Genomic DNA, 25,378 nt, shown 5'->3' on the forward strand with positions numbered 1-25,378 from the left:
TATCCCCAACATCCGCAAACAGTTACGGACCCATTGCCCTCACAAGCTGTCTGGCAAAATCGTGTGAAAGAATTACCTATAGGAGTCGTATTTACTTTAGAATCATTAAACCTATTATACCCCCCCCCCCAGGTTGGATATAAAAAGGATTGCTGAACTAATGACCATCATGTCTGTCTACAGCATGACATTCCATACGCATTTTTTCACAAGCAACACTGTCTTGCACTTTTCTTCGATTTATAAAAAGGCGATGATACCAAGTGGAGGTATGGAATTTTAAGAGACCAGGCTGACCACGGGATCCGTGGTAAAATGCTGAGCTGCCTAGCTGATTTTATGTCTAATAGATCATTTCAGGTAGATCTGGGCTCACTGCAGTCTCATTCACTTACACAGGAAAATGGCGTTCCACAAGGCTGTGTTCTCAGCACCACACTATTGATAGTAATATGAACTCAGTTAATAAAATTATACCTTTGTCTTTTATGCACTGTGTACATAGACGATCTCCATGTGGTTTTCCGCGTCTCAACTTTGTCAACCTGTGAAAGGCAGCTTTAAATCACAATATAAACTTGCAGAACGCGCTAACAAAACTGGTTTCTATTTCTCCACATAGAAAGCGGCTATAGTTTTATTCTCTCAGAAACGCAGCGATCCAGTCCTAAAATGGAATGACGTCACACTGCCGCTCAAACAAGACCATAACGTTTTAGGGGTAACCTTTGGCACCAAACTAAACTTCTTAGCTCACATAGCAACACTGAAGATTGCAACAAATAAAGCCTCGAATATCCTAAAACTTTCGTTTCACAAGGAGTGGGGTTCCGACCGAAGATGTCTTTTACGGATCTACCGGTCTCTTATGTGCTGTTCTATACGACTGCGTGGTTTATGGCTCATCCAGGCAGTCTGATATTCGACGACTTGATCCAGTACATTACTTCGGCCTGCGACTGGCAAGTGGTGCCTACAGAACGTCACCTGTTCCTAGTTCAACTTTAAGTGTAATGAACCTCCCTTAGAGCAGCGGTAGAGCTTAGCTCACTCTTTCCTACGTGCTTAGAGTTCAGTCCTCCGCACAACACCTAAGCTACAACATCGTCACACAGTGCAACTCACGCCTACACTACACAAATAAACCGAACCTTATTCGGCTCTTGCCCTGCGATTGAGGAATTTAGACGGGAGTATGACATTCCTAATGAAGTCCTTCATGTTCCCAGAGAACACGACTGCTACAGTGATATGATTTCACACAGTCGTGCGACTGGACATTAACACATTTAAAGAAAAGAGACACAACACACGAACACATTATACAAGAATTCTGTGCCCTTCGGGATAAATATCCAAATAACATGAAATTTTACATTGATGACTCTAAAACGAAACAAAACGTGGGTGTACGGACCATAAGGGAAAATTGGGAAACAAGTATTGGATTGCCACAGCACGCCTGTTTTCACTGCTGGAGTTAATGGTGTATGGGTTGTAGTTAGAGAAGGTATCGCTGACAAACACAAAAATACAGTCACATACACCTACTCCTTAAGTATACTAAAGGCTCTACATCTAAAATCTGAGCGTGTATCCCTGTTGGCGGTTATTCTAAACATAGTGGCGCTAAAGAAATACGGTGTATCAATTCGTTTCTGCTGCGTTCCAAGCCATGTCGTTATACCGGGTACTGAAGCAGCTGATAATTGTGCATAAATGGCAGCATACAAAGACATAAAAAACGCAACAGTTCCATATGAAGATAGTATCCGTGTGATTAGGAAGGTCTTAACGTCAAAGTGGCAACATAAATGGGACCATCGCACGGACAAGCTACGTCTCACTAAACCCGTACTTGGGGAGTGGAAGTCGTGCAACCACTAGGAGCAATTCTTTGAAGTATTTTTATGTCGAATACGCATGGACACAAACACAATTATATACTGACAAAAAAGACGCACAAACATGCGAGAAATGCCAAGAACCACCAACAGTTATGCATATATTACTGACAAAACCTTTTGCACAAATTTTATAAACTACATATACCTTTACACCCAGCTTTAAATGGAGGAGATGATCCGGTGGTCTCATTATCTGACGTGCGTAAACTATTACATGACCCTGGCTTTTCACACAAAGTATAGATTACCACAGCCTTTTTCTTCTTCAATGGTATATCAAAAACACCTCGTCTTTGGCGCAGCATACCCTTGGCCGCGTTTGCGCCACTAAACCGAATTTAACCGAATAACACAAGCTGACCCACGTCCAAATTTGACGTTCACGGGCACCCAAGCTTCACACCTTAACCTACCTCAAGACACGTTTACACTATGGTGTTGGGCTGCTGAGTACGAGGTCGTGGGATTGAATCCCGGCCACGGCGGGCGCATTTCGATGCGGGCGAAATGCGAAAACACCCGTGTACTTAGATTTAAGTGCACGTAAAAGAACTCCAGGTGGCCAAAATTTGCGGAGTCCTCCACTACGGCGTGCCTCATAATCAGAAAGTGGTTTTGGCCCTTAAAACCCCATAATTAAAAAACAAATTTACAAGGCAATCTCTGGCTCTCATCAAAGTTCTAATGAGGAAGCGAATCAACGTTAAATTTCATTGGATCCTATCCCACGTAGCAATTGAAGGAAATGAAAAAGATTGTTTTTGCCAAGGCTCCAGCATTGTACAAAAACGTAGACATACCAGAAAGCCTTCAAGCGACCGCAGGTGGTAATTGACGATCGACTAGGAACTTACTTTGTAACTACGTTACGAAAAAGCACGCTCAAGTACGAAGAGGTGGAGAGTTTGTTTATTCCAGAATACTTCTGTTCAACTCAAAGCGAATCTTGACCAAAGCCGATGTGAACATTAGTTCATTTGTGTGACCAACGCATGCCACGTGACGGGGAAATTTCTGAGCAGCTGTTTATTAGTGATTTATTCTGGGCAGCTGAGTCGCATCTTTTTTGTATACGGTACATTTATTGTTACTGCGACAAAATTGTGAGCGTACTTCACCCACTTCGGAGCTATCACATTCATTTGACAAAACTTATGACGAAATCTCGAAAACGGTGCCGTCTACCATACGTGTTGCGAGAGAAGTGGACAATGGTAACTTACGTCCTTTTTTATTACGATATGCATTTTTATGCAGCAGCAGCAGCGCTAGTAGCAGCAGCAGCGATGAGTCAACGCCAAGGATAAACAAGGCGGCCATGGAGCAGCCTTCAACCGATGTGAAAGGCGGTGTGAGGTGAGCCCTACATACCAAATCTTAACGTTGCCTCACCAAAAGCTGTGTCAATATCATGTTGTATGCAGCGCAACTGCAGCTGCTTCATCTTAAACTGCAGAAAGCAAATGTTTTTCAATCAATGTACATTTCTTTTGCGTTGGATTCCCGCACGACACATCTGTTTTGTGTGACCGGCCCGCTTTCTCTGGAAAAAACGACGATCGGATCAAGGTGTGAGTGAAATGCGGGAACAAACGTGTTAGATTTAGGTTGCAGGCTAAGGAACATAAAGTGGTGGAAATTATTACAGAGTCCCCCACTACGCTGTGCCTCGTAATCATATCGTGGTTTTCGCACATAATACCCCATAATTTGTCTAGAAAAAAATATTCTGACTGCAAACTAAAAGTACCTCTAAGAAATTGAACACAATTTTCAGTATATTCTAGAAAATATATTATTGCCGGTTGAAGGATGGCTTCAAGCCTCTTCAGAGTGCTTGCCTACACGAATTTACCGTATTGAACTATCGTGATATTTAGAAAATAGAGGACGTGAGCACGCGGCAAACAGACTCGCACGCCTCAAGTCACGTGGTAGTGTGGGAAATGCAAAAGACGAAAAGGTTACCATTTTTTCGCCCGCTTCCAACCCTTTACGCAAAACCTTATTTTTTTGCTATCCTTTATCCTGAAACACCCGCGAATACAACCTATTTCATTCGAATTTGATATGAATGCACTCTGTCGCGTATTCCAAAGCGGTCAGAATTAATACTGTATGCAGAAAATAGCATCATCGCTCCGTCAGAATCTTCTGTTCTCATCTCCCTTGCAACATCCACAAAGCCCGAGAAATAGGTGCAAATTGCAATGCAAGAAGCACGGGTATACGGACTGCTCAATTCTTTTTTTTGTGTGTGTTTACGTCTTGCCACACCTCCACGCATCATTTCAACACCAAGGCTATTTGCCACGTGCTTCAGCATTTCCTTTCACAAAGATCACAGTAGCTCGAACAAGAATGTAGTGAGTAACATTAGACGCATGTTCTGCCAAGGTACCTTTATTTTTATGTGCGCTTGATGTGTTTGTATTTTACGCAATGAAATCGCTTTTCTCGTGAAACTCTTCACGTATTTTTATAATTTGTGCTAATAAAGATCTGCAAACGTATTTTACTAGGGAACTTCTCAATCGCGTGTAAATGTGTACGATACGATATTTGCGTTGCTGCTAGAAAAGAGCGGAAAGTGATAAGAATCAGGTTGTTCTCATTTGGGCACAAGTATGGTAGCATATCATTCATCAGATACGTAGTTACCGAGGCTTCCGTCTCAATTGCGCCTTTCAGGTGATTGCTAAATTAAATTGAATTTGTGGAGGAATTCGCACAGCAGCACTTCATTATGGCATATGAAAAATATTCTCAACACTGATGACCAAATATTTATACAGTGCGCAGATGTGAATCGATTCATTTCATCCGTCTTAGTCCAATCAATGAAGTGCCTAATGCCAGCCTCGCTTAAGACAATCATATGACTGAACATTTCAGAATGAAATAACCGCATCAATGCTTGTAGATACGCTTTTACATCAGACGGCTTTCTTACAGCTTGGAATTGTCGTCGGTTCAGTTGTGACTAAATTTGACATTAAAACCATAAAGAAATCACTGTGATCATGATTTTCACTCGGGGACTATGAAAATAAAATACAACTTTTCCCAGGTGACTAAATTGCAATATTCAAATATCAAGTCAGTAGACTATTAGAAGCTTTAAAACACTATGAAATGGAACCAACTGAAAACTGATATCGGCAAGAGCAGCCTAACAACCATCCTGACAAAAACGTTTCTGCGAGCACATGAAACTACAGAAAAACATTTATTGGCTTCTAAATAGACGTTGAGAAAACATTATATTTTGCCTTCCAATAAATAGCGAAGAAATGACGGATGCAGGATTGTCTGGACCATTCAATAACGTTTCTGTGAGGTAGAAGATATTTACAATCTTGACCTATTATCATTTTTCGGACGCAAGCTACCCCAATTCCTTATGTTTATCACTTACTGATGAAAGCGATGTTCTTTCGAGAGAGAGAAATGTGAGAGATATAACTAGCATTCTCCGTATAATATATAATGTGACTGATAAAATATATAGCAATTTCCCTTCAGTTGTCTAAGCCTGCATTAGCATAACGCAAATTTCATGTTGACCCACTTCCCACTTTCAAGTTGGTGCACTTCCCACTTTCAAGTTGGTGCCCTTCCAAATTTCAAGTTGGCGCCCTTTGAAATTTCAAGTTGGCGCCCTTTGAAATTTCAAGTTGGCGCCCTTTGAAATTTCAAGTTGGCGCCCCTCCAAATTTCAAGTTGGCGCCCCTCCAAATTTCAAGTTCGCTCGCTTACAAATTTCAAGTTCGCTCGCTTACAAATTTCAAGTTCGCTCGCTTACAAATTTCAAGTTCGCTCGCTTACAAATTTCAAGTTCGCTCGCTTACAAATTTCAAGTTCGCTCGCTTACAAATTTCAAGTTCGCTCGCTTACAAATTTCAAGTTCGCTCGCTTACAAATTTCAAGTTCGCTCGCTTGCAAATTTCAAGTTGGCCCGCTGCAGAATTTCAAGTTGACCCACGCCCCAATGTCAAGCTGACCCGCGCCCCGATTTCAAGCTGACCCGCGCCCCGATTTCAAGCTGACCCCCACGCCCACATTTCAAGCTGACCCCCATGCCTAAATTTCCAGCTCATCCCCGCGCCACAATTTCAAGCTGACACACACCCAAATATCAGCTGGCCAACCCCTACAAAAACCTACCCCATCCATTATCTAAGGAGCCCTATGTATCCCTATGATTATACGTCTGGTTAATTTTTTGTTGTTGTTTAAGGTGTTCCTTATCGTTCATAAAGCTGCTAGTTATATTCATGTACACTGTTATAACGGCTAAATATCTTAACTTTGAAAATTGCGCATTGTTATACAGATACAAGACATTACACTTCTCCCGTGACAGCGACTTTCTTCATCAGGGCTTTTATACCTTTCGTCGAAGGTTGCTTACGCCTTAATATGCTTTCTTAATAACTGCACCGTGGATAAGGTTCATTTATAACAATACAATGTCACAATATCTTGACAAACCACTGCAAAGCTGAGCCTTTGACATTTCTATTGCCGTTCCATCAGGTGGCATCTTGGACCTCTTGTTTAGATTTATGTCAAGGTAACGTAAACATAGTAAACTGACAAAAATCATTATGTGCGCTGAGGACAGTAGCGTTTCGCTAACCTATTCTGACCTAATAAAAAAAATTATGGGGTTTTAATGCCAGAACCACTTTCTGATTATAAGGCACATTGTAGTGGAGGATTCCGGAAATTTAGACCACCTGAGTTCTTTAACGTGCATCTAAATCTTAGTACAGGGGTGTTCACGCATTTCGTCTCCATCGAAATGCGGCCGCCGTGGCCGGAATACGATCCAGCGACCTCGTTCTCAGCAGCCCAACACCATTGCCACTGAGCAACCACGGCGGGTTACTCTGATGTAATAAAATGCCCAAAAAAGCAAAGAAACCCAACCAAATATTACGCGCACTATCACAATGAGCAACAGCGAATACACCCACTGTAAGCAGCAAAAAAACTAAAGAAATTATTTTCCATTCAATTCATAAATGCATCCATCCTCTTCATTTTTTTTTTGGGGGGGGGGGGGTGGTACCCTGAATGATCATGTTAGAACACTTCATTTCCCCGATGTGATATTAATACCTATTTTTTCATCCGACGGACGTTTCAATAATTTTACCCATGGCTACTGCAAACTTCATTACTGTAGTTGTTAAAACAGTGGAAGAGATGAAAAAAAAGAACATGTTCTTAAATGGCGCAAATTAACATCTTGCGGCAAACTGCTTAAAAAATAGAGGCATAGCTGTTGCTAATAATGCCGTGGCCGTTCATAGATGTGCGTCTCAGGACAAGTACTAATATAACCAGCTAGCGAACAGAACGAGCTGGATAGTTTTCATGCATGGAAGTAAAAATATCACAGATCGTCATTCAACAAAATATCGTGAACACCATAAAAAAAATTCATCAGTGTCGTAGTCTGTGGAATCACATCAGGTGACCTGTTACAATCCGCAGTCTCACGGGCAAAGAAACAAAATTTATAATTGTTGTCTAATCTCTGGAATGGTATTGAAGGATAGCATTGAAGGATATTAAGAAATCTGGCCTATCCGATGACCAACTAGCCGACATTGTAATTTAGTTTTATTTGTAGGAAGGTAATATCGTATACACTGTAATATTCTGCCTACTTTGTCAGCGTGCAAGGGCTTCATTTCCCACTTCACCGGTAGTTTTATAAAATATTCGCATATGTGTGTGTGCATGTGTGTTGTGAAAAAAAGCAGCAAAATAGTGTATGACCCAACTAATGCATTATTGGGTGAACCTGTGCCCTCAAGAACAGACTACACTCAAAGAGAAGCGATAGCGGGTGACACGGTCGGCGACCATCGACAATCTGATCGGCCGGTCACGCACGTCGGCCTTTATACAGTAGTCACCGAAGGTTCCATAATAAAGTTTTACCATACCATACCATACCGAAGGTTCCAGAGTAATCGCTGGTACCCGCGTGTCTTCCAGAAAGTTCTACACAATTCACGTCGCACATGCAATTAGATTACACAAGCTTCGGCGACAACAGACAGCAGTTAGAACCATCGACAACATTCGGCAAACTTCCCAAACATACAGGCGCGTCCCGCGCTGAGCGATAACATTTAAAATGGTGAAAAGCGGTCAGTCGGAAAAGATATGCGGGTACGTACACGTGTCAATACCCCCTCTCAATAAGCATCCTCCCGATGCTACAAACAGAACTGGAGAGCGAAAAACAGTACACCTATTAAACCGAAGTAACGAAACAACAAAGTCCAAAGTAACAATAAAAAAATGAAGTCCAAGGTTCAGCTATGCATAGTCCCAAACTTCTTTAGCGCTGATAGAATGGCTTAAGTCGCACAACACGAACTATTTCAGGACGTCAGCGGCGCCGCTGTGATAGCGAAATGCCATCTGGCACGACCTCATAGTCAAGGGCGCCAACGCGTCGGATATTGTCTATGAATTACTTCATTTACTTATATCTGTATTTCATTACTTCTGATTACTGCAATTCTACCGATTGAGCTGCTGTTTCTTGCCAATGAACTTGTATGTTAACCATGACCAGGAGGTCCCAATTCAGTTTTTACTATGGGACCTTCTGTATACATCTATCTGTACAGTTTCTTTATGTTATAATAAAAACTGATTGATTGATTGATTGATTGATTGATTGATTGATTGATTGATTGATTGATTGATTGATTGATTGATTGATTGATTGATTGATTGATTGATTGATTGATTCTGCAGGGTCCAATGTAGTCCACGTTAGCGTATCAGGGTAGAAACCGAAACACGGTCGCCAGGCTGGTATTCAGCGTGTAGTCAAAGATTGTAGCGTCGGCTGTCGGTCTTCTACTAGTTCTTCAGGCACAGGCGGGCCAGCTCTCGTGCTTCTTCGGAACGCTGGAAATAGGCGGCGACGTCGGGATGCTTTCCGTCGGTAAGGCGCGGCATCATGACGTCTAGAGTCATCGTAGAGTTCCTTCTGTAAACCTGCTTGAACGGCATCACTTCAGTTGCTTTTTGCACTGCCATGCTACAAGCGAATGTTACGTATGGCAGAACCGCACTCCAAGTATTCTGCGCGACGTCGACGTATATTACAAGCCTGTCGGTGGGGGTCTTGTTCAGTTGCTCCGTAAGACCATTTGTCCGCGAGCAGTAGGCAGCCGCCCTGTGGCTTGTCTGGCTTTATTGCAGAATGAATTGAGTGAGCTCTGCTGCAGAGGCCGTTCCTCTGTCCGTGATGAGAACTTCTGGGGCACCTTGTCGCGGCAGGATGTTCTCTACGAGGAATTTCGCCAGGTAGGCTGCGCTACCTTTCAGCAGAGCTTTCGTTTGAAAAAGGCGGGTGACGTAACTCGCCGCCACGACGATCCACTTATTTCCCGATGTTAACATCGAAAAGAGCGTAACAAATTCATGCGTATCTGCTAAAATGGTCGGGTTAAGGAGGCTCAATCAACTATAGTACGACTCAATCGACTGGTGTCTTGCGTCGCTCCCCGCCTCGGCATGTATAGACACAATGGGCGACGTCGGCGTTCAGGTGCGGCCAATAGTATTTCTCTTGTTCTTTCGAGTATACGGGAAAACCCGAGGTGCCGGGGCTCTCTTATCGTAGTGCAGTCGTGCAGCACATCTGACTTGTGTGCTTCGGGCACAACGAGAAAGTAGTTCGCGCTGGATGTCGAAAAGTTATACTTCACCAGGGCGTCGTTTCGTAATAAAAACGAAGACGATCCGCGCCTAAGTACTCTCCCGACAACGTCGGCCTTGCCTTGCAAGTACTCAGCAAGGCTTCGGAGATCCGGGTCCGCTGGCTGCTCCTCGGCAAAGTTGCCTGTGCTTATTGTTGCTAGAAAGGCGGCGGCGTCTTGGTCAACTTTGGGTGGTTGGTCCACTGGAACGCGAGACAGGAAGTCGGCATCAGTATTTCTGTCCGGAATTGTCGATTAGTCATGTCGTACTTTTGCCCTTCCACCACGCCAGGGTTCCAATTGCCCCTTTAATTTCACTAGTGTACGCAACGCGGGATGGAGGCTGAGAATCTTGAACGGCCTACCATATAGTTAAGGGCCGAATTATGCCGTAGCCCAAATGATGGCGAGGTATTCTTTTCGGTTGTAGAAATATCATGTCGCGTTCAAGTGGGAAACGCGGAAGGTTCACGCTTTAAAAAGCTGAAACGTAGAAACTGAAACTGAAAGTTGTAAAAATGGCATTAAAAGTGAATGAGAATAAGAAAGATGTTAGGTGACACATATCTAAAGAATGCTTATATAAAAGAGCATCCGCAGAAACGACCAAAAAATCCCGAAAAAATGATATACTCCCCTTTGGAACAAATGTAATGCCTACCTCGCTAGATGGAGGGAATGTAAAAGTAAATGTCAGGCCATAAATCCCGAACCCCAGATGATATTTCAAATACCGAAGGTTTGGACGTACTTCTAATGCATGCCGAGGACAAACAACTTGTTCAAAATGCAGCTCCAACGATCACCAATCTGACAACTGCACCTTTTCCCCACATTGTGTTAACGTCATAGGAGATCATCCAGCTTATTCGCGGTCTTGCCCATGATCAAGAAAAGAAAAAAATAATTGCACTAACTGCCAAAGAAAAAATCTCGTCCTCTGAAGCAAGAAAGCGATGGTAATAACTTTCGCGAATAATTTATGCCAATGTGACACAGGTGGGGGCAGTGTCCCAGTCCTCCGAGCACACGCATAGTGGACCCGCAGTGACCACCTTCCGCCTCCGTGGTGAAGCAGCTAGCACTGTTCCATCCTCTTCAAAGGCCCTGCAGACACCAGTCCCGCAGGACCGTAAAATCAACCGAACTCCAAGGCCCGAGACACATGTCTCGTCGCCCAATTTTCGTTCCTCCAGCACCTCAGAGAGAGCGATGGAGGTCGATCCAAAAACCCCGGTGTTGTCGACGTCGAAGGACACGCGCAGAGAAAGGGACAAAATCCCAATAACCGCGTTAAATAATAAATCGATATGAGCATTCTTTAGATCAGAGTCACCTAACATCTTTCTTATCTCATTCAATTTTTAATGCCATTTTTATAACTTCCAGTTTCAAGATGGCTTGTATTTATCCACTGAAATTGTAGAGGGCTTTCACACAAATTTGGTGACATCAAAGACCTATTAAGTAACTTCTCTCGTGTGGCCTCGTGCTCACAGGAAATAAACTTAGGTGAAAACACAGAAACATTTTAATAGACTTCACAGTTGTACGGCGCGACCAGACTCGGGAAAACCGGCTTTCGGGTGGTGTAGCCATTGTGCTGCAGAGCGGCATTGCAGCTAGAGAAGTTTCCATTAGTAGTCACATAGGAGCCGTTGATATCACTGTTTTAGCACACAAAGCCATCATCAATTGTTCAATATATTTTCCGCCACATTCACATTTTACTGTAAGATATATGCAGTTAATTTTAAACCAGCTACCTGAGCCTTTTTATAGGTCGTGATCTTAAAACACATAACACATTATATGGCGTAGCGAAACAACTGACACCAGGGGACAAAGACGTGAATATTTTATCCTGACAAACGACATATGCCTTTCAAACACTGGTGCGGCAACGTACTGCTCCCCACCCACAGCAGATATGAGCTGTCTAGATCTGGTGCTGTGCACTCCATCTTTCTTTATCTATTTAAATGCAGTGTCATTGACAATCCTTCTGGCAGTGACAATATGCCTGGCATTATTAAAAAAAACATCTCCTTTCCCTACAGTACCATTAAGATCACCCCGTTGGGAATTCCATCTAGCAGACTGGCCTCTCTTCTGCGAAAAGGCTAGTCTGGATGACATATCAGATTCACATGATCAAACAATAGACGAAATGAATAAAAATATCACTGCCGCTATGCTTGCTGCAGCAGAACAAACGATTCCGCGATCCTCCCGCTTCCTAAGGAAAACATTAAAACCGTGGTGGGACGAATGAATGTTCACAAACTAAAAAAGCACAAAACAAAGTGGGGAATAATTTTCAGGGGCACTCAACACAAAATACCCTACTCTACTTCAAAAAAAACAGACAAAATCCAGGTATACGCGCCGGCAAACCCAAAGACAGTCTATGAATGTATCCTCCATAAATAGCTCAATAACATCCAAAATAATGCGCGATCAGCTTCGTAAGTTTAGAGCCGACTCTACACCTTACACGTTCCCCATACTCTCGCGCCCTGCTACTCAAACGAATCTAAAGAAACAAGCATACATATAAGGGCAGCATTTTCATGACATATCAAGCTCAGTAAACTGTTCCGCTACATTACTAAAATATAAGCAATCAGCAGAAAAACTAAAGCTTCCGACCACAGGAAGCTCAGAGAGATCGTATAATGCACCCTAACATTCCTGGAAATCAATGAGTACTCACTACTGGCCAAAAAACAACGCCTCGTCCGAACAGAGTACACTACGCAATGCTCGCTGATCTACCTCCTAAAGCAGCTGTAACCTTGCTTCGTTTTTTTAATATAATCTGGGAAACCAAAGAAATGCCCAGCGAGTGGAAGAAAGCCATCATAAATCCTTTCTTGAAAGCTGGAAAACCTCCCGCAACAGCAACCAGCTACCGACCTGTAGCACTCGCAAGCTGTCTTGCGAAGTCTTATGAATCCATTATAAAAATCAAACTGAGAACCTGCTCGGTAATCATCAGTATGGGTACGAGAACGGTTGCTCCACAACAGATCATCTAGCCCGGCTAGAACATGAAATACGTGCAGCCTTTCTACACAAGCAATACTGTCTCACAGTTTTCTTCGATCTAAAAAAGGCGTACGACACTACTTCGAGGTTTGGTATTTTAAGGGACTTACCGGATTTAGGGATCCGCGGAAGAATGCTAACATGTCTAGCCGATTTCGTGTCCGACCGAACATTCCAAGTGCGTTAAGAAACGGTGCTCTTCCGCGTATCCATTCAGGAAAATGGTGTACCACAGGGATGTGTATTAAGCACAACATTGTTTGTGGTGAACATTAACTCGGTCAGTAATGTAAATGCAACCTCTGTAATCCACTTATTATCTGTGGATGATCTACAAATTTCGTGTCGTGCATCAAACTTGGCAACCTGTGACCAAATCCAAATTGCGCTAACCAAACTAACCCAGTGCGCATCTGAAAACTGTTTCCGCTGCTCAAGTGAAAAAACCAATAGTGTTGTCTTTTCACAAAAAAGAGGCCTACAACCAGATCCTATCCTTAAGCTACCGAAAGCCACACTTCCGTAAAACAAGAACACAAATTTCTGGGTGTTCTGTTTGACAAATAGTTGAACTTTCTTGCGCACATAAATAGTTTTAAACATAAAGCGAACAATGCACATAACATCCTCAAAGTCCTCTCCCAGAAGCGCTGGGGCTCTGACCATAAATGCCTGCTACACATCTGCCGCACTTTAGTAGGTAGCACATTAGACTATGGTAACATCATATGTGGTTCAGCCAGACAGTCTTGCATCTGGCGACATGACTCGGTTCATAAGCTCGGCCTACGACTGGCAAGTGCCGCTTATAGATCATCACCTATTTAGACTTTCTACGTCAACTGTAATGAGTATCCTTTACAACAGCGCAGAGTGCTACTAACTTTTTCCTACGTACTCAGAAACACGTCCTCACCACAGCACATGTGCTACAACATCGTCACGCTGTGCAGCACACACTTGCACTATAAAAATAAACCAAACTTGATTAGGCCGCTTATCCTGCAATACGAGGAATATTGTCGGGATTATGACATCCCTCGGCAAGTCCTCCAGGTGGCCAGAAAGCCAGAACGTTTGCCTCCGTGGTTTGATTTCACACCGTTATGCGACTGGACATTAACACATTTAAGGAAGAGACACGCCACACGAACACAATACACAAGAATTCCGCGCTCTTCATGACAAATATAAAGATTACATCAAATTTTGTACTGATGGCTCTAAAACGAAAAAAACACGTGGGTGTGGGGGGCCGTAAAAGAAAGTTGCGAAACAAGTATTCGATCAACACAGCATGCCTCTGCCTACACAGTCGAGATATAAGCAATATGGGCGGTAGTTCAAAAGATCATCGCTGACACGCTTGTAAACACTGTCATGTATACACAGATTCAGTAAGCATACTCAAGGCCCTACACGTGAAATCCCAATGTGAATGCCTGTTAAGGAATATTTTACACGCATTAACGTCAAACAACTACGACAGACCAATTAGGTTTTGGTGGGTACCAAGCCATGTTGGGATACCGAGCAACAAAGCAGCGGATAGAAGCGCAGCAATGGTAGCGTACAAAAACATTACAAATACAGCTCTTCCATGTAAATACAGTACCAGTCCGATTCTGAAGGCGTTGAGGTCAAAATGGCACCACAATAGCATTGTTTAAGCAATAAGACAAACCTTAGTCATACAGTCACCAGCAACGGTTCTACGAGGTGATCTTGTGTCAACTTTGTATTGGAGACACATCTGACGCACAATTTCTTCCTCCGAAAAGCAAACCAGCCAATTTATGAGAAATCCATTGAACAACTTTACAGTCATACACATCCTAACAACATGTACACACATCAACACAGAGACGGAGGTTTTAAAGTGACAGCATTAAGGAGCTCGTGTCGCAGAAAAGCCGGTGTCATCGGCATCGGCGGCGTTGGAAATTCCGGAAGGAAATTCATAATTAAAAACAAATTGCAAGATGGGCTGTGTGGGAGTCGAACCAGGGTCTCCAGATTGTGAGATGGAGACGCTACCACTCAGTCATGAGTTCAATGTTTCAATGCGTGACAAAAGCGCCTCTAATGAATGCGTTGTTGCCTTAGAAACGTGCCGTAGAATGTTATACTGCTGTGTATATCGGTAATGATGAGCAGGTAAACTACAGAAGTCGCAGTTAAACGAGTAACGAAGGACGTTTCCGCTACATTTCTTCGGCGCTTGGCGCACACGCAGAGCCATCTTGCGGCAAACACAGAAGATCCCCTCCTCGCAAAATACGACGCTGCCCCGACAGTGGCGCACCACTCGACCACTTCTCCCCTTCGTATCTTTTGAGCGCATTGGGGCCGTGCGGGGACCAATGCGAGGATGACCCAATACCCTTGCGTTTAATAAGTATTCTCGCTCTCTCCCCTTCCAACTTTAAGTGTGCGTCACCCGAACCCTCGTGTTTAGGCGATTCGGCTCCTCTTTCCACTCACAGCGCGATTCCTAGGTGCTGCGTCCGATGCGGGACGCCTCTGATGTGATCGCTGTGCCGTAGCGCGTCTGGTGGGAAAGTGTCCCCTGCGATGTGTGCCGTGCTGCTGGCGAGGAGTCATGTGTCTGCGTGGTGCTCCTGGAACAAATAATTCGGGAAAAGTTGTGCTGTGGACTTTGAAGTGTTGTATATGAAAACTATGTCTTTGTGTGACTCAACAGTATGCCGAGCGAATGAGTGGGCGGTGCGAACGGGGTGCGATAACGCTATCGCGTTCCACTCTTGAAGGGGAAGCTTAAGCGTCCTCCAATTTTTTGCACAACCTGTATAATTTACATATACCATTACATCCTGCCCTATTACTGGCAAATGACTCCCTGGTGCCATTTACTAACCTGTTCGACATTTTAGAGAAAACTGGTTATTTACACCAACTATAACGCAATGCAGGTTTACCTACTCTAACGTTGTTTCCTTTTGTCTTGTGACTGGCGCAGCATGGCCTTAGTTGTCTTTGTGCCATTAAACCCAAACCAACCAAATGGTGTCGCTGGTGTCCGTGTGTCTTCCAGAAAGTCCAACACAATTCGCGCATATATATATATATATATATTTGGTGCCGCTGTAGGCGGGAGCCTCTCGTTGGCGTAGTGCACCTCAAAAGACAAGTTATGCATGGGGATGATCGGGCTGCGCAACGTCCGGAGACGTGTCAGAAACAGAAAGGAGCTTCATGCTGAAGCGTTCCAGATCTGTAACGACGCAGCACCTCTACGAAAGTTTGAGAGACGTTCCGCTTTCATGAAGCCTTCACATAACAGAAAGAAAACCAAGGCGAGAGGTCACACAGCTCAGGCATGCAGGCACAAGGCTTTGAATAACTCGTTGTAGTCCTCATTGAAACAATTCATACTGCATGTTCTTTTCCAGCACATTACTTATGTATGTATATACTACCCACACTAGTGGTGGAGGTTCTTGATGTCAATGCTGTACCAGCTTTCCGTTCTCTTTCGAGCTGCCGACAGGTGCACCCGCCTGTAAGAGGAATGTTACATCGCAGCTGCTCGGCTTCTGCTAAATCTGCAGTCCCAGGCACCCCAATTTGGACTCTCAATAATCGTCAGCGTGATCCCCCAGGCTTCGGCAGGGGTCCGTAGTGATGACATTGACGATTTATGAACGACTACGATAGAATGAGCGAGTACAAGTGAGGCGATCATGAAACTTACTTAACGTCGCATTCTACCAAACTCATGTCCCCAAAACATGCTTCCTGAACCACGAACAGAAAATTGGCCATTGGGCCGAAATCAGCCAGAATATCCGACAGATCTTCGGCACTACTGCTGACTGATCTGATGCCGTCAAAAAGAAGCTCGCCGACTACTGTCAACATGAAAGCAAGTCGTATACATCGTACATTGAAGACGTCTTCGAGCTTTGCCGACGTGTTAGCGCTAACATGATGGAAGCAGAACGAATTCCACGCGTTTTAAACGGAGCAGGCCCGTTGGCATTTAAAGCCCTGGTGGCTCAAAATCCCACTCCGGTCACTTACATCACTATACGCTAGCGGCTTGACGAGCGTCGCTCTCTTTTGGTACCGCTTCCCTGCGACATTGTCCGTCTTCCCGGTGAGGTTGATCTGCATGATGTATGGTCTCTCATGGATACCATCATGCCTGAAAAGCTACGATCAAGATGCGACGTCCACCTCGGCTACCTCTAACCAGTACGTGCCTCCTGGACCACGTCAGATTAGCGTTTGTGACATGAGGAACATCTTGGAAAAAATTATCTTGCAATATTTCTAGCAATTACCTCAGCACCGCAGCCAATTTCAAATAATGAGTACTGTAAAACTTGTTATCATGCTTCATTCAGAGTCTTCTTCTAGGTGGTTACGGTTTTTCGCAGCACCGCATTTAAACTCGTGAAAATTTTATTGTCTTTCTATAGTGCTCATAAATTACGAGTGGCGTAATCTTGAGGTTTAGTTGGTTGACCCACCGTGATTGCTTAATGGCTTTGGTGTTGCGCTACTAAGCACACATTTTTTGTACCTAAAACCATTTGTAAAAGACATGTAGCAACAAACCCAACCTCAGACATCAGTGATCAAATTCCGGCCGCAGCGGCCGCATGTCGATGTGAACGAAATGCAAAACAACCGTGTACCTAGGTACACGGCAATGAAGCCCAGGAGGTCAAATTTGTACCGTAATCCCCACCACGGTTTGTCTCATAATGAGATCATGGTTTTGGAATGTAAAACCCGATTATTTATCCTGACTTAGATGAAACTCCATACCTTCACATGAATAGTATTTGCAAGAACGAATGCTTCTGTGTCCATAACAAAAGTTGTTATGCCATTTCAGAACATTTTCGTTTGAGTGGATGTGTCGGAGTCCTGACATAACAATGCAGCCTGCACGAACATACAAATAAAAGCGTATTATATTGCTGTTTACATATAAGCACCATAAGAAGTCGTTTATATTGCGATTATTTATTGGTATTTTGTTGCTTTCTTTATGGAGTCACCGTAGTCCTCCACAAAGGGAACTACAAAATCCCAATAAAGAAAGGCGTCAGACAAGGAGATACGATCTCTCCAATGCTATTCACAGCGTGTTTACAGGAGGTATTCAGAGACCTGGATTGAGAAGAATTGGGGATAAAAGTTAACGGGGAAAACCTTAGCAACTAGCGATTCGCTGATGATATTGCCGTGTTTTGTAACTCAGGGGACCAATTGCAATGCATGCTCACTGTCCTGGAGAGGCAAAACAGAAGGGTGGTCTAAAAATTAATCTGCAGAAAACTACAGTAAAGTTTAACAGTCTCGCCAGATAACAACAGTTTACGATAGGTAGCGAGGCATTGGAAGTGGTAAGGGACAACAATTACTTAGGCCAGGTAGTGACCGCGGATTAGGATATATAATGGGCTGCGGCGCAGGCATTCTCAGATCATGAATAGCAGGTTGCCATTATCCCTCAAGAGAAAAGTATATAACAGCTGTGTCTTACCAGTACTCACGTACGGGGCAGATATCTGAAGGCTTACGAAAAGGGTTCAACTTGAATTGAGGACGGCGCAACGAGCTATGGAACGAAGAATGATGGGTGTAACGTTAAGGGATAAGAAAAGAGCAGATTGTGGAGGGAACAAACGCGAGCTTATAAGACCTTAGTTGAAATCAAGAAGAAAAACGGGCACGGGCAGGACATGTAATGAGGAGGGAAGATAACCGATGGTCATTAAGAATTACGGACTGGATTCCAAGGGAAGGGAAGCGTAGCAGGGGGCGCCAGAAAGATAGGTCGTCGGATGAGATTAAGAAGTTTGGAGGGACAACATGGCAACAATTAGCACATGACCGGGGTAGTTGGAGAAGCATCGGAGAGGCCTTTGCCCTGCAGTGGGCATAACAAGGATGATGATGATGATGATGATGATGATCACCGTAAGGCTATGTACGGAGGTTCTGGGTTCGTCTCCAACCTAGCGACCGGTCATACCGTCGTTCACTTTCATTTTCCCTTTTCCTTATTATTTTGTACATGTTCCATTTTAATGACATATAAGTAACCCTATGCTTTCGTTGGCTTCATGGCCTGTTAACTTTATGTGTTCGTTGTTAACAAAATCGAGCCTCTCTCTCTCCTCGTTCCCTAAAGGCTATCAAAATACTCCCTGATTTACATGCACGTCTAATTAAACCAAGTATATTAGTTCGATAAGTCATGCGTTTCAAATCGCTAGTTATCTCATGATTTTTTTATATCATATGCGGGAAATACTTGCTGCTTCTCGCAAAAAATAAAGAAACTTAATGCAGTCTTTCTGTTGCAGATGTTACTGTGCCAATGTGAAAACCTGCGTCAACCTATTTGTAATATTGCAGACAAAAGGAAGGCAAAGAATCGGTGTGCAAACACCGAAAACTTCCCGCTAGTCTGTCGAGCTGGGACCGTCAACTCGAAACGTAAACTGGCGACAAGCCTCATGTGTTCGATGAATGTCCCAAATCCTTCGCGCAAATGCCGCAATTCGAGGGATGGAGCAGGAAACGTGCGGACATAGACATTCCTTTTCGATATATATTCAACGCGATTTGCCCACAGGACTCATAATAATTATATTACATCGTCGCATCCACACGGGTGAAAAACATAATTTCCTTGCCTTTAATGTGATCAGTCGTTCGTGCAGCAACGCACTTTCAAGAACCATCTCCAAAGGCATACGAACGAGAAAATGCAAATATCATGTTGTGAGCATTTAGGCTGAACAGGCTACTTTCGGATAATTAATATTCACAAAATTGCCTGGGCGTCTTCAGGTGACAACAGCTATGTCAGTTCCGCATAATTTGTCCTTTGGTGAGATTCCTGACAGAACCACTCAGTTTGCAAGGGTTTACAAATAAAGCGTACAAGGTTGTTGCCCCGTAATAAATGAACTTCTTACAGCTATCAGAGTAAACCTCCTATTCGGGACATCAAACGCACCAAATATTTTTAGTTAGAGAAGTATCCTTTTTTCAGATGACTCCTGTTATAGAGAAAGTGTTCTCACTCATTCTCACATTGTGGCGAAGTAGTTCTTTCTGCTCTTGGCTAAAAAAACTCTTGCTGTCTTTCTCTAACAGCAGTTATTGTGTCTATTTACAATATTTCGTCCGTCTATTCGCAGGAATGCTGGCGCTCGAAAAGCAAGAAATCGGCACAGTGCAACCAACAACACTGCTTCCGATGGAGCATCGAACCAGGACAATCATCTCAAGCACACTAGCATCAAGCTCTATGGTTGCAAGGAATGCCACAAACACTTTGCCGAAATGTCGGCACTCGAGAGACACAGCAGGAAACACACGGGCGAAAAGCCCTTCATTTGTGACAAATGCCCCAAGTCATTCACCCGTAGCAGCAACTTGGAAGCACATCGCCGCACGCACACGGGTGAAAAACCGTATGTCTGCAAAACATGCCATAACAGCTTCACAAGGAATCATAGCCTCAAACAACATATCAGATGCCATACGGGGGAGAAACCCTTTGTCTGCGCAATATGTTCTAAAAGTTTCGCAAGGCACCATTACCTCCGGCACCATCTCGCGACCCATACGGCTGAAAAAGCCTTTGTCTGCAAAATATGCCATAAAAGCTTCACAAGGAATGATAACCTCAAACGACATATCAGGTGCCATACGGGGGAAAAACCCTTCGTCTGCGAATTATGTCCCAGAAAGTTCGCAAGGAAGGATTCCCTCACGCACCACCTCGCTGACCATGAAGGTAAAAAAGCTTTTGTCTGCAACATGTGTGATAAAAGGTTCACAAGGAAGCAATCCCTCAAGGATCATCTCATATTGCATACGGGTGAGAAGCCCTTTGCGTGCCCTATTTGTTGTAAATCTTACATGTGGAGGACCCAACTCACCACGCATATTAAAAAGCATACAGACGAAAATTCTCACGCCGGCCCACAATGTCCTCAATGATTGGCGGCCAAGCAATTTCTCGATTAAAATATCTAGTCTTGTAGAGGCGAAGACCTCGGCATTGCGAAGGATGAACAGAATTCGTTACGCGCGAGTTGCCTCCGGAACATTACTGCAGTAAACACAGGGATGAGAAACCGCATCAGTTTACGTAGTGCCGCAATCGCTTAGAGGGCAAGAAAACCCTCCACAGATGTTTTTGCTAGCAACATACGGCTTGTGTGTGCAGAGTTATTTTTAGAGACATGGTTGAAAATTCCACGCATTCCATTGCGCGCATTGCTAAATGACCACGATAACTAATTCGGTGCGCTGATAAACTCAGTCGTCTGCAGAGCATTTATCGCCTCTATAAATATGATTCATGGTAGCAAACATCTCCCGCCGAGTGGCCGAATTTTTGGGCAAATGTACGAGTTAACACAAAGGGTGACAATGTGGGCAAAGCGCGCGGTGTGCTTTTGAGCTCCTGTGACGGCGAAAACACTTGGAGAAATCCTCGATGTAAGCTGTGTTATCTGGCTGTCAAAACATCACGAGGGGAGATATTACCCCAACAGTTAGTATAACAATTTCGCAAGTGGGTGATGTTCGTCTGGTTCTTCGTTCCGCAATTCTGTCTTCATGACAAACCCTAACAGGTTGCCGCTTTTATATTCCTGGGACTTCGCCTTGAAACTGCCAGCTGAATCACCATTAACGCCTATTCAGTTCAGAAAATTTCAGTTGCAAGCATTTTGGTGTCATTTAAACAAGTTTTTACTGTGGATGTCTTTAACGATTAACCTCCCATCACAGTGGAAATGAACATCTACCATGATCTGAGGCTTTAGAGGCTGAGGAATGCATACCGTTATCAGAAATGGAGTAGCATCCTTTCTTCAGATTGTAAGTATCCCATCAATTGTCCAGGTATTTCGGTAGTTTACTTTTTCATGTATTTAACTTTTTCGCATATCCGTAACTGCTGCACGCGTCTACCGTATGAACATTAAAACCAAAGGTACTCGCAGAAAATATTGATTGAAATTTACCCAACATTAAGCACAAAACCAGATTTTCGAACTGGAGTCATATTTGTCTACTTAGATCTTATTTGCTTCACAAATGTTTTCATGTTGAGTTCAAAATCATTTTTATTGATTGTATTTATTAACATATTCAATGATCCCCCATCTACAACCTTGGTGTATCTTTCTCTCTTTCCTGCAAATCGTGTATTGCTTCCGTTAAATTAGGCTGATTATTGCTAGAGAATTTAAGTGGTGTTCACTCTAGCAGTTCGCTCTGGCTCATAGACAAAGTAATTTCCATTTATTTTATTTAACGTGGAAATGGAGAATCGGACAATCGAAAGGAGGTTATGAGTGGGAGAAAGAAATTTTCTTTTAGTTTCAAGGATGCCTTCTTGACTTTGAAGGGCAATTTCTTGTCCGCGTGGAATATACAGGGTGTTTCAGCGAACACTCAAAATTTTTTAAAGTTTGCGTGTGGCAGATAGCTCAATTCTAGTTGATAAGCCGGTCTACTCGGAGGAGGGGACACTACTTGCACAAAAAATTGAAATGCAAAATCGACTAATCAACGAGAATTCACAATTAACTTTTTAGCTAATTATGTTATGACCCATGTCACAATTTACAAGTTCTAGCAGTGGACATCGCAATGCGAATCCACTCGTAACAATTTCTCAGGACGACACTAGTTTCGATATATAAATTCCCGAACATTGCGGAGAAATGCACAGACTGGTCGGACAAAGTCTTTCTGTGAAAATATGCTTTTTGGATCGTATGGCTGAAGCCAGAAAAAAGCCGAGGCTTCATTCTTTAGTAGTACGGCACATATTGAAGATATAATTTCAAGCTGCAGGGTCAAAAACCAGGTGAAACTGTAAGGCTTGAGGTGTCTTCGTTATAAAGGTTTGCGAGGTTCTCTATTATGTACCGACGACGCGAAAAAACATTCGAAAGTGTTCATTGAAAACCCTTTATATTCCACGTGGACAAGAAATTGCCCTTCAAAGTCGAGAAGGCTTCCTTGAAACCAAAAGAAAATTTCTTTCTCCCACTCATAACCTCCTTTCGAAGTTGTTTTGTTATCCCTCCATATGTTTTGTCCGATTCTCACCTTCCATGTTAAATAAAGTTAAAAGGAAATTATTTTGTCTGTGAGCCAGACCGTCTGCTAGAGTGAACATCCCTTAAATTCTCTAGCAATAAGCAGCCTAATTTCCGTTTGTATGATTGAACAACGATGGATGGAAGCATGGTGTGACTTAAGATGCTTGAATTTTCCTTTCCTAGGCAGCCTAAGGTGCGCTATAGTACCTCGAGTGTACTTTAGGCATTGCGATTGGCACTGTAAAAAACTTATTCGTGCTTTTAATTCGAAGTTGTACTCAACAGATGGGTTGTGCGAACAATGCATGCCTCGCCACAACGAGAGTTGTTTGCTACCGTTGGGTGAGGGGTGTGCCATATTGTCGATAAAGGCTACTGTGAAGGCCACTATGAAACGTTTCATGACTGGCAATTGATTGGCTCTCGATTTTAACCACGAAACATTTCTTTAGGGTGATTGCTGTTATGGTATTACTGAAGCATATGCATACTATACATGACGCACCATCGTGTTAGCAGCAATCAGCAATTCGTTTTATGGGGGCCTGTTTCAGAGAGCGGTGACATAGCATAAAATTTTTCGCACGTAAAGCACGCCTATTTCTTTTACGCATTAATAAAGTGGTCATATTTGAGAAGAACAACTCACCACAGTAATAATAATGACGACGAGAGCTTCGCTCGGTAGTGTCTTTCTAACACGGACACATTTTAGCACCAAATACCAAGACATTTCTTCTAAGTAAAATGCAATGTCCCTCATAGCCAAGTACTGAGGTAATGTTCAGCCTTTAGCAAAGCATCATACATAGCATCGTGCGTTGAATTGTTGAATTTGCAGACATTATTTTTACGCTAATTTTATGGACAGACACGGCGAATGTATGCATTGAAAAACCAGTGAACCTTTTCAACGCTACATAGATTCCGACATTCCAGCGGCAAATTTTCTTGACTCTCGCCCCTTTAGAAGAAAGAAATGCGATTCAGGTATGGTAGCAGAAAGAAGCCGACATATCCTTCGATAAGTACGGCTCCAGCCACCCATACCCCAAGCATACACGAAGGGAACGAGCGCGCGCGGCAGCCCAGTGAGCCTGACCGAGCGGCGTCCTGGCCGTGACGTCACTCGTGAGAGAGCGCCACTCCATGTTCTCGCCGCTAATATGCAACTGCTTCATGTCGGGACACCTGGTAGAATATAACGAAACTGCAATGCAAATTTTGGATGTATCGACGCTACGCGCCGCGCAAGTCACGTAGCGTGTCAAATGGCACAATGCGATGCTAATGATTATGAACATGATTCAATGGCATTACCTTTGAAAGGAACGGTGACAGTCGTCTACAGTGCTTGAATTATTCTCGTATGGCATACATGTATTTCATTACATTAAATCATTACATCCCCATAATCTTTTTTCTTCCTCAAGATTTTTCTACCAACCTTGTACCGCTACTTTTGCAGCTGCTACATGGTTTGCCACCTGATGTACTAATATGCAACTCAACACAAAGTGCTTCTACGTAGAGATGATACCTGGCGCGCATCTGACATCGCAAGCCAAGTAGCATAATAGTATGTTAATGATGGTGATTATATATTGCATCGCACTTGAAACGCGGCCGTTACCTGGTCACCTAATCAGCTTGATTTAATCGGGCACACAATACATTTTTTTTTACTAGGGGTTTTGTACACATCTACGTAAACGACATTTTCTTCATCAGACCTTCTTTAACTGCCTTCTACGGCTACCTGTGCATCTGATACATTGCGTTCTATCCGAAGTAATAATATGCAACTGCAACGCAATATCTGGATGTACCGACGCTAGGCGTGGCTTACGCGGCGAAAACGTTTTGATCCCTGGAGGGATCATCATTCGACGGACACACTTAAGTACGTCTAGGCGATAACATTCCAAATAAGGCGCACAATAATGGAGAACCGGAATAAATGTGTGCATGAGTGGAGCAGTACAGTGTACTACAATACGGTTGAGTAGGACGAACGGCTGAGGCGGTGCTTGCTTTGCAATGAGGCGCGCGACGACGAAAAATACTGCGGCGGCGATGCGATCGAAGTGGAATGGGCCCCATCAAGGTGGCGCCGTTGAAAACTGCTGATGCTACTTTTCAGAAGGGTGACTCGTACTACTTCTTTCCCTGGTACATGTGTTCAGACCGCGCAAACTGCGTTTATAATTACACATGACACGTATTTATGCCTTAGGAATGCATGCCTTTCTTTCTCTTCTTCATTTCATTTTAATCTCTATATTTCCGCTTGGTGATTGCGCGCGCATTGCGGCCCGACGGTCAGCTTTCATTCTACTGTCGTAGTGCACGGTTTCCTTTGGAAAACAAATATGTTAAAGCGGGAGCGTCTTGAATTGTTGAATTTGCAGACATTCTTTTTACGCTAATTCTATGGACAGACGCGGCGAATGTATGCATTGAAAAGTGCCCGATTCGGTTAAAACGCTGTGAATCTGACCTTCAAGGTCAGCCAAGGTCAAACTAGGGTCGGTATATTGTAAAGCGGCTCCAAAGT

At 43.5% G+C, this 25,378-nt stretch overlaps 1 protein-coding gene across 37 annotated transcripts in view; it reads left to right on the top strand.

Moving 5' to 3' along the window:
* The window catches only part of LOC135915154 (histone-lysine N-methyltransferase PRDM9-like), a 473,262-nt gene extending 449,688 nt beyond the window's left edge, over positions 1 to 23,574 (top strand). For 20 of the 37 annotated variants that reach the window (XM_070523457.1, XM_065448165.2, XM_070523463.1 and 17 more), the window contains 2 exons: positions 3,165 to 3,263; positions 19,891 to 23,574. In XM_070523457.1, the coding sequence (XP_070379558.1) occupies positions 3,165 to 3,263; positions 19,891 to 20,698 (907 nt within the window). In that variant the 3' untranslated portion in view covers positions 20,699 to 23,574. The remainder of the gene's footprint in view (positions 1 to 3,164; positions 3,264 to 19,890) is intronic. The other 17 variants (XM_070523460.1, XM_065448155.2, XM_070523459.1 and 14 more) reach the window with 5 other exon arrangements.
* Positions 23,575 to 25,378: the final 1,804 nt, after the last annotated feature.

Source organism: Dermacentor albipictus, chromosome 8 (assembly GCF_038994185.2).
Source record: "Dermacentor albipictus isolate Rhodes 1998 colony chromosome 8, USDA_Dalb.pri_finalv2, whole genome shotgun sequence".
Lineage (NCBI taxonomy): Eukaryota > Metazoa > Arthropoda > Arachnida > Ixodida > Ixodidae > Dermacentor > Dermacentor albipictus.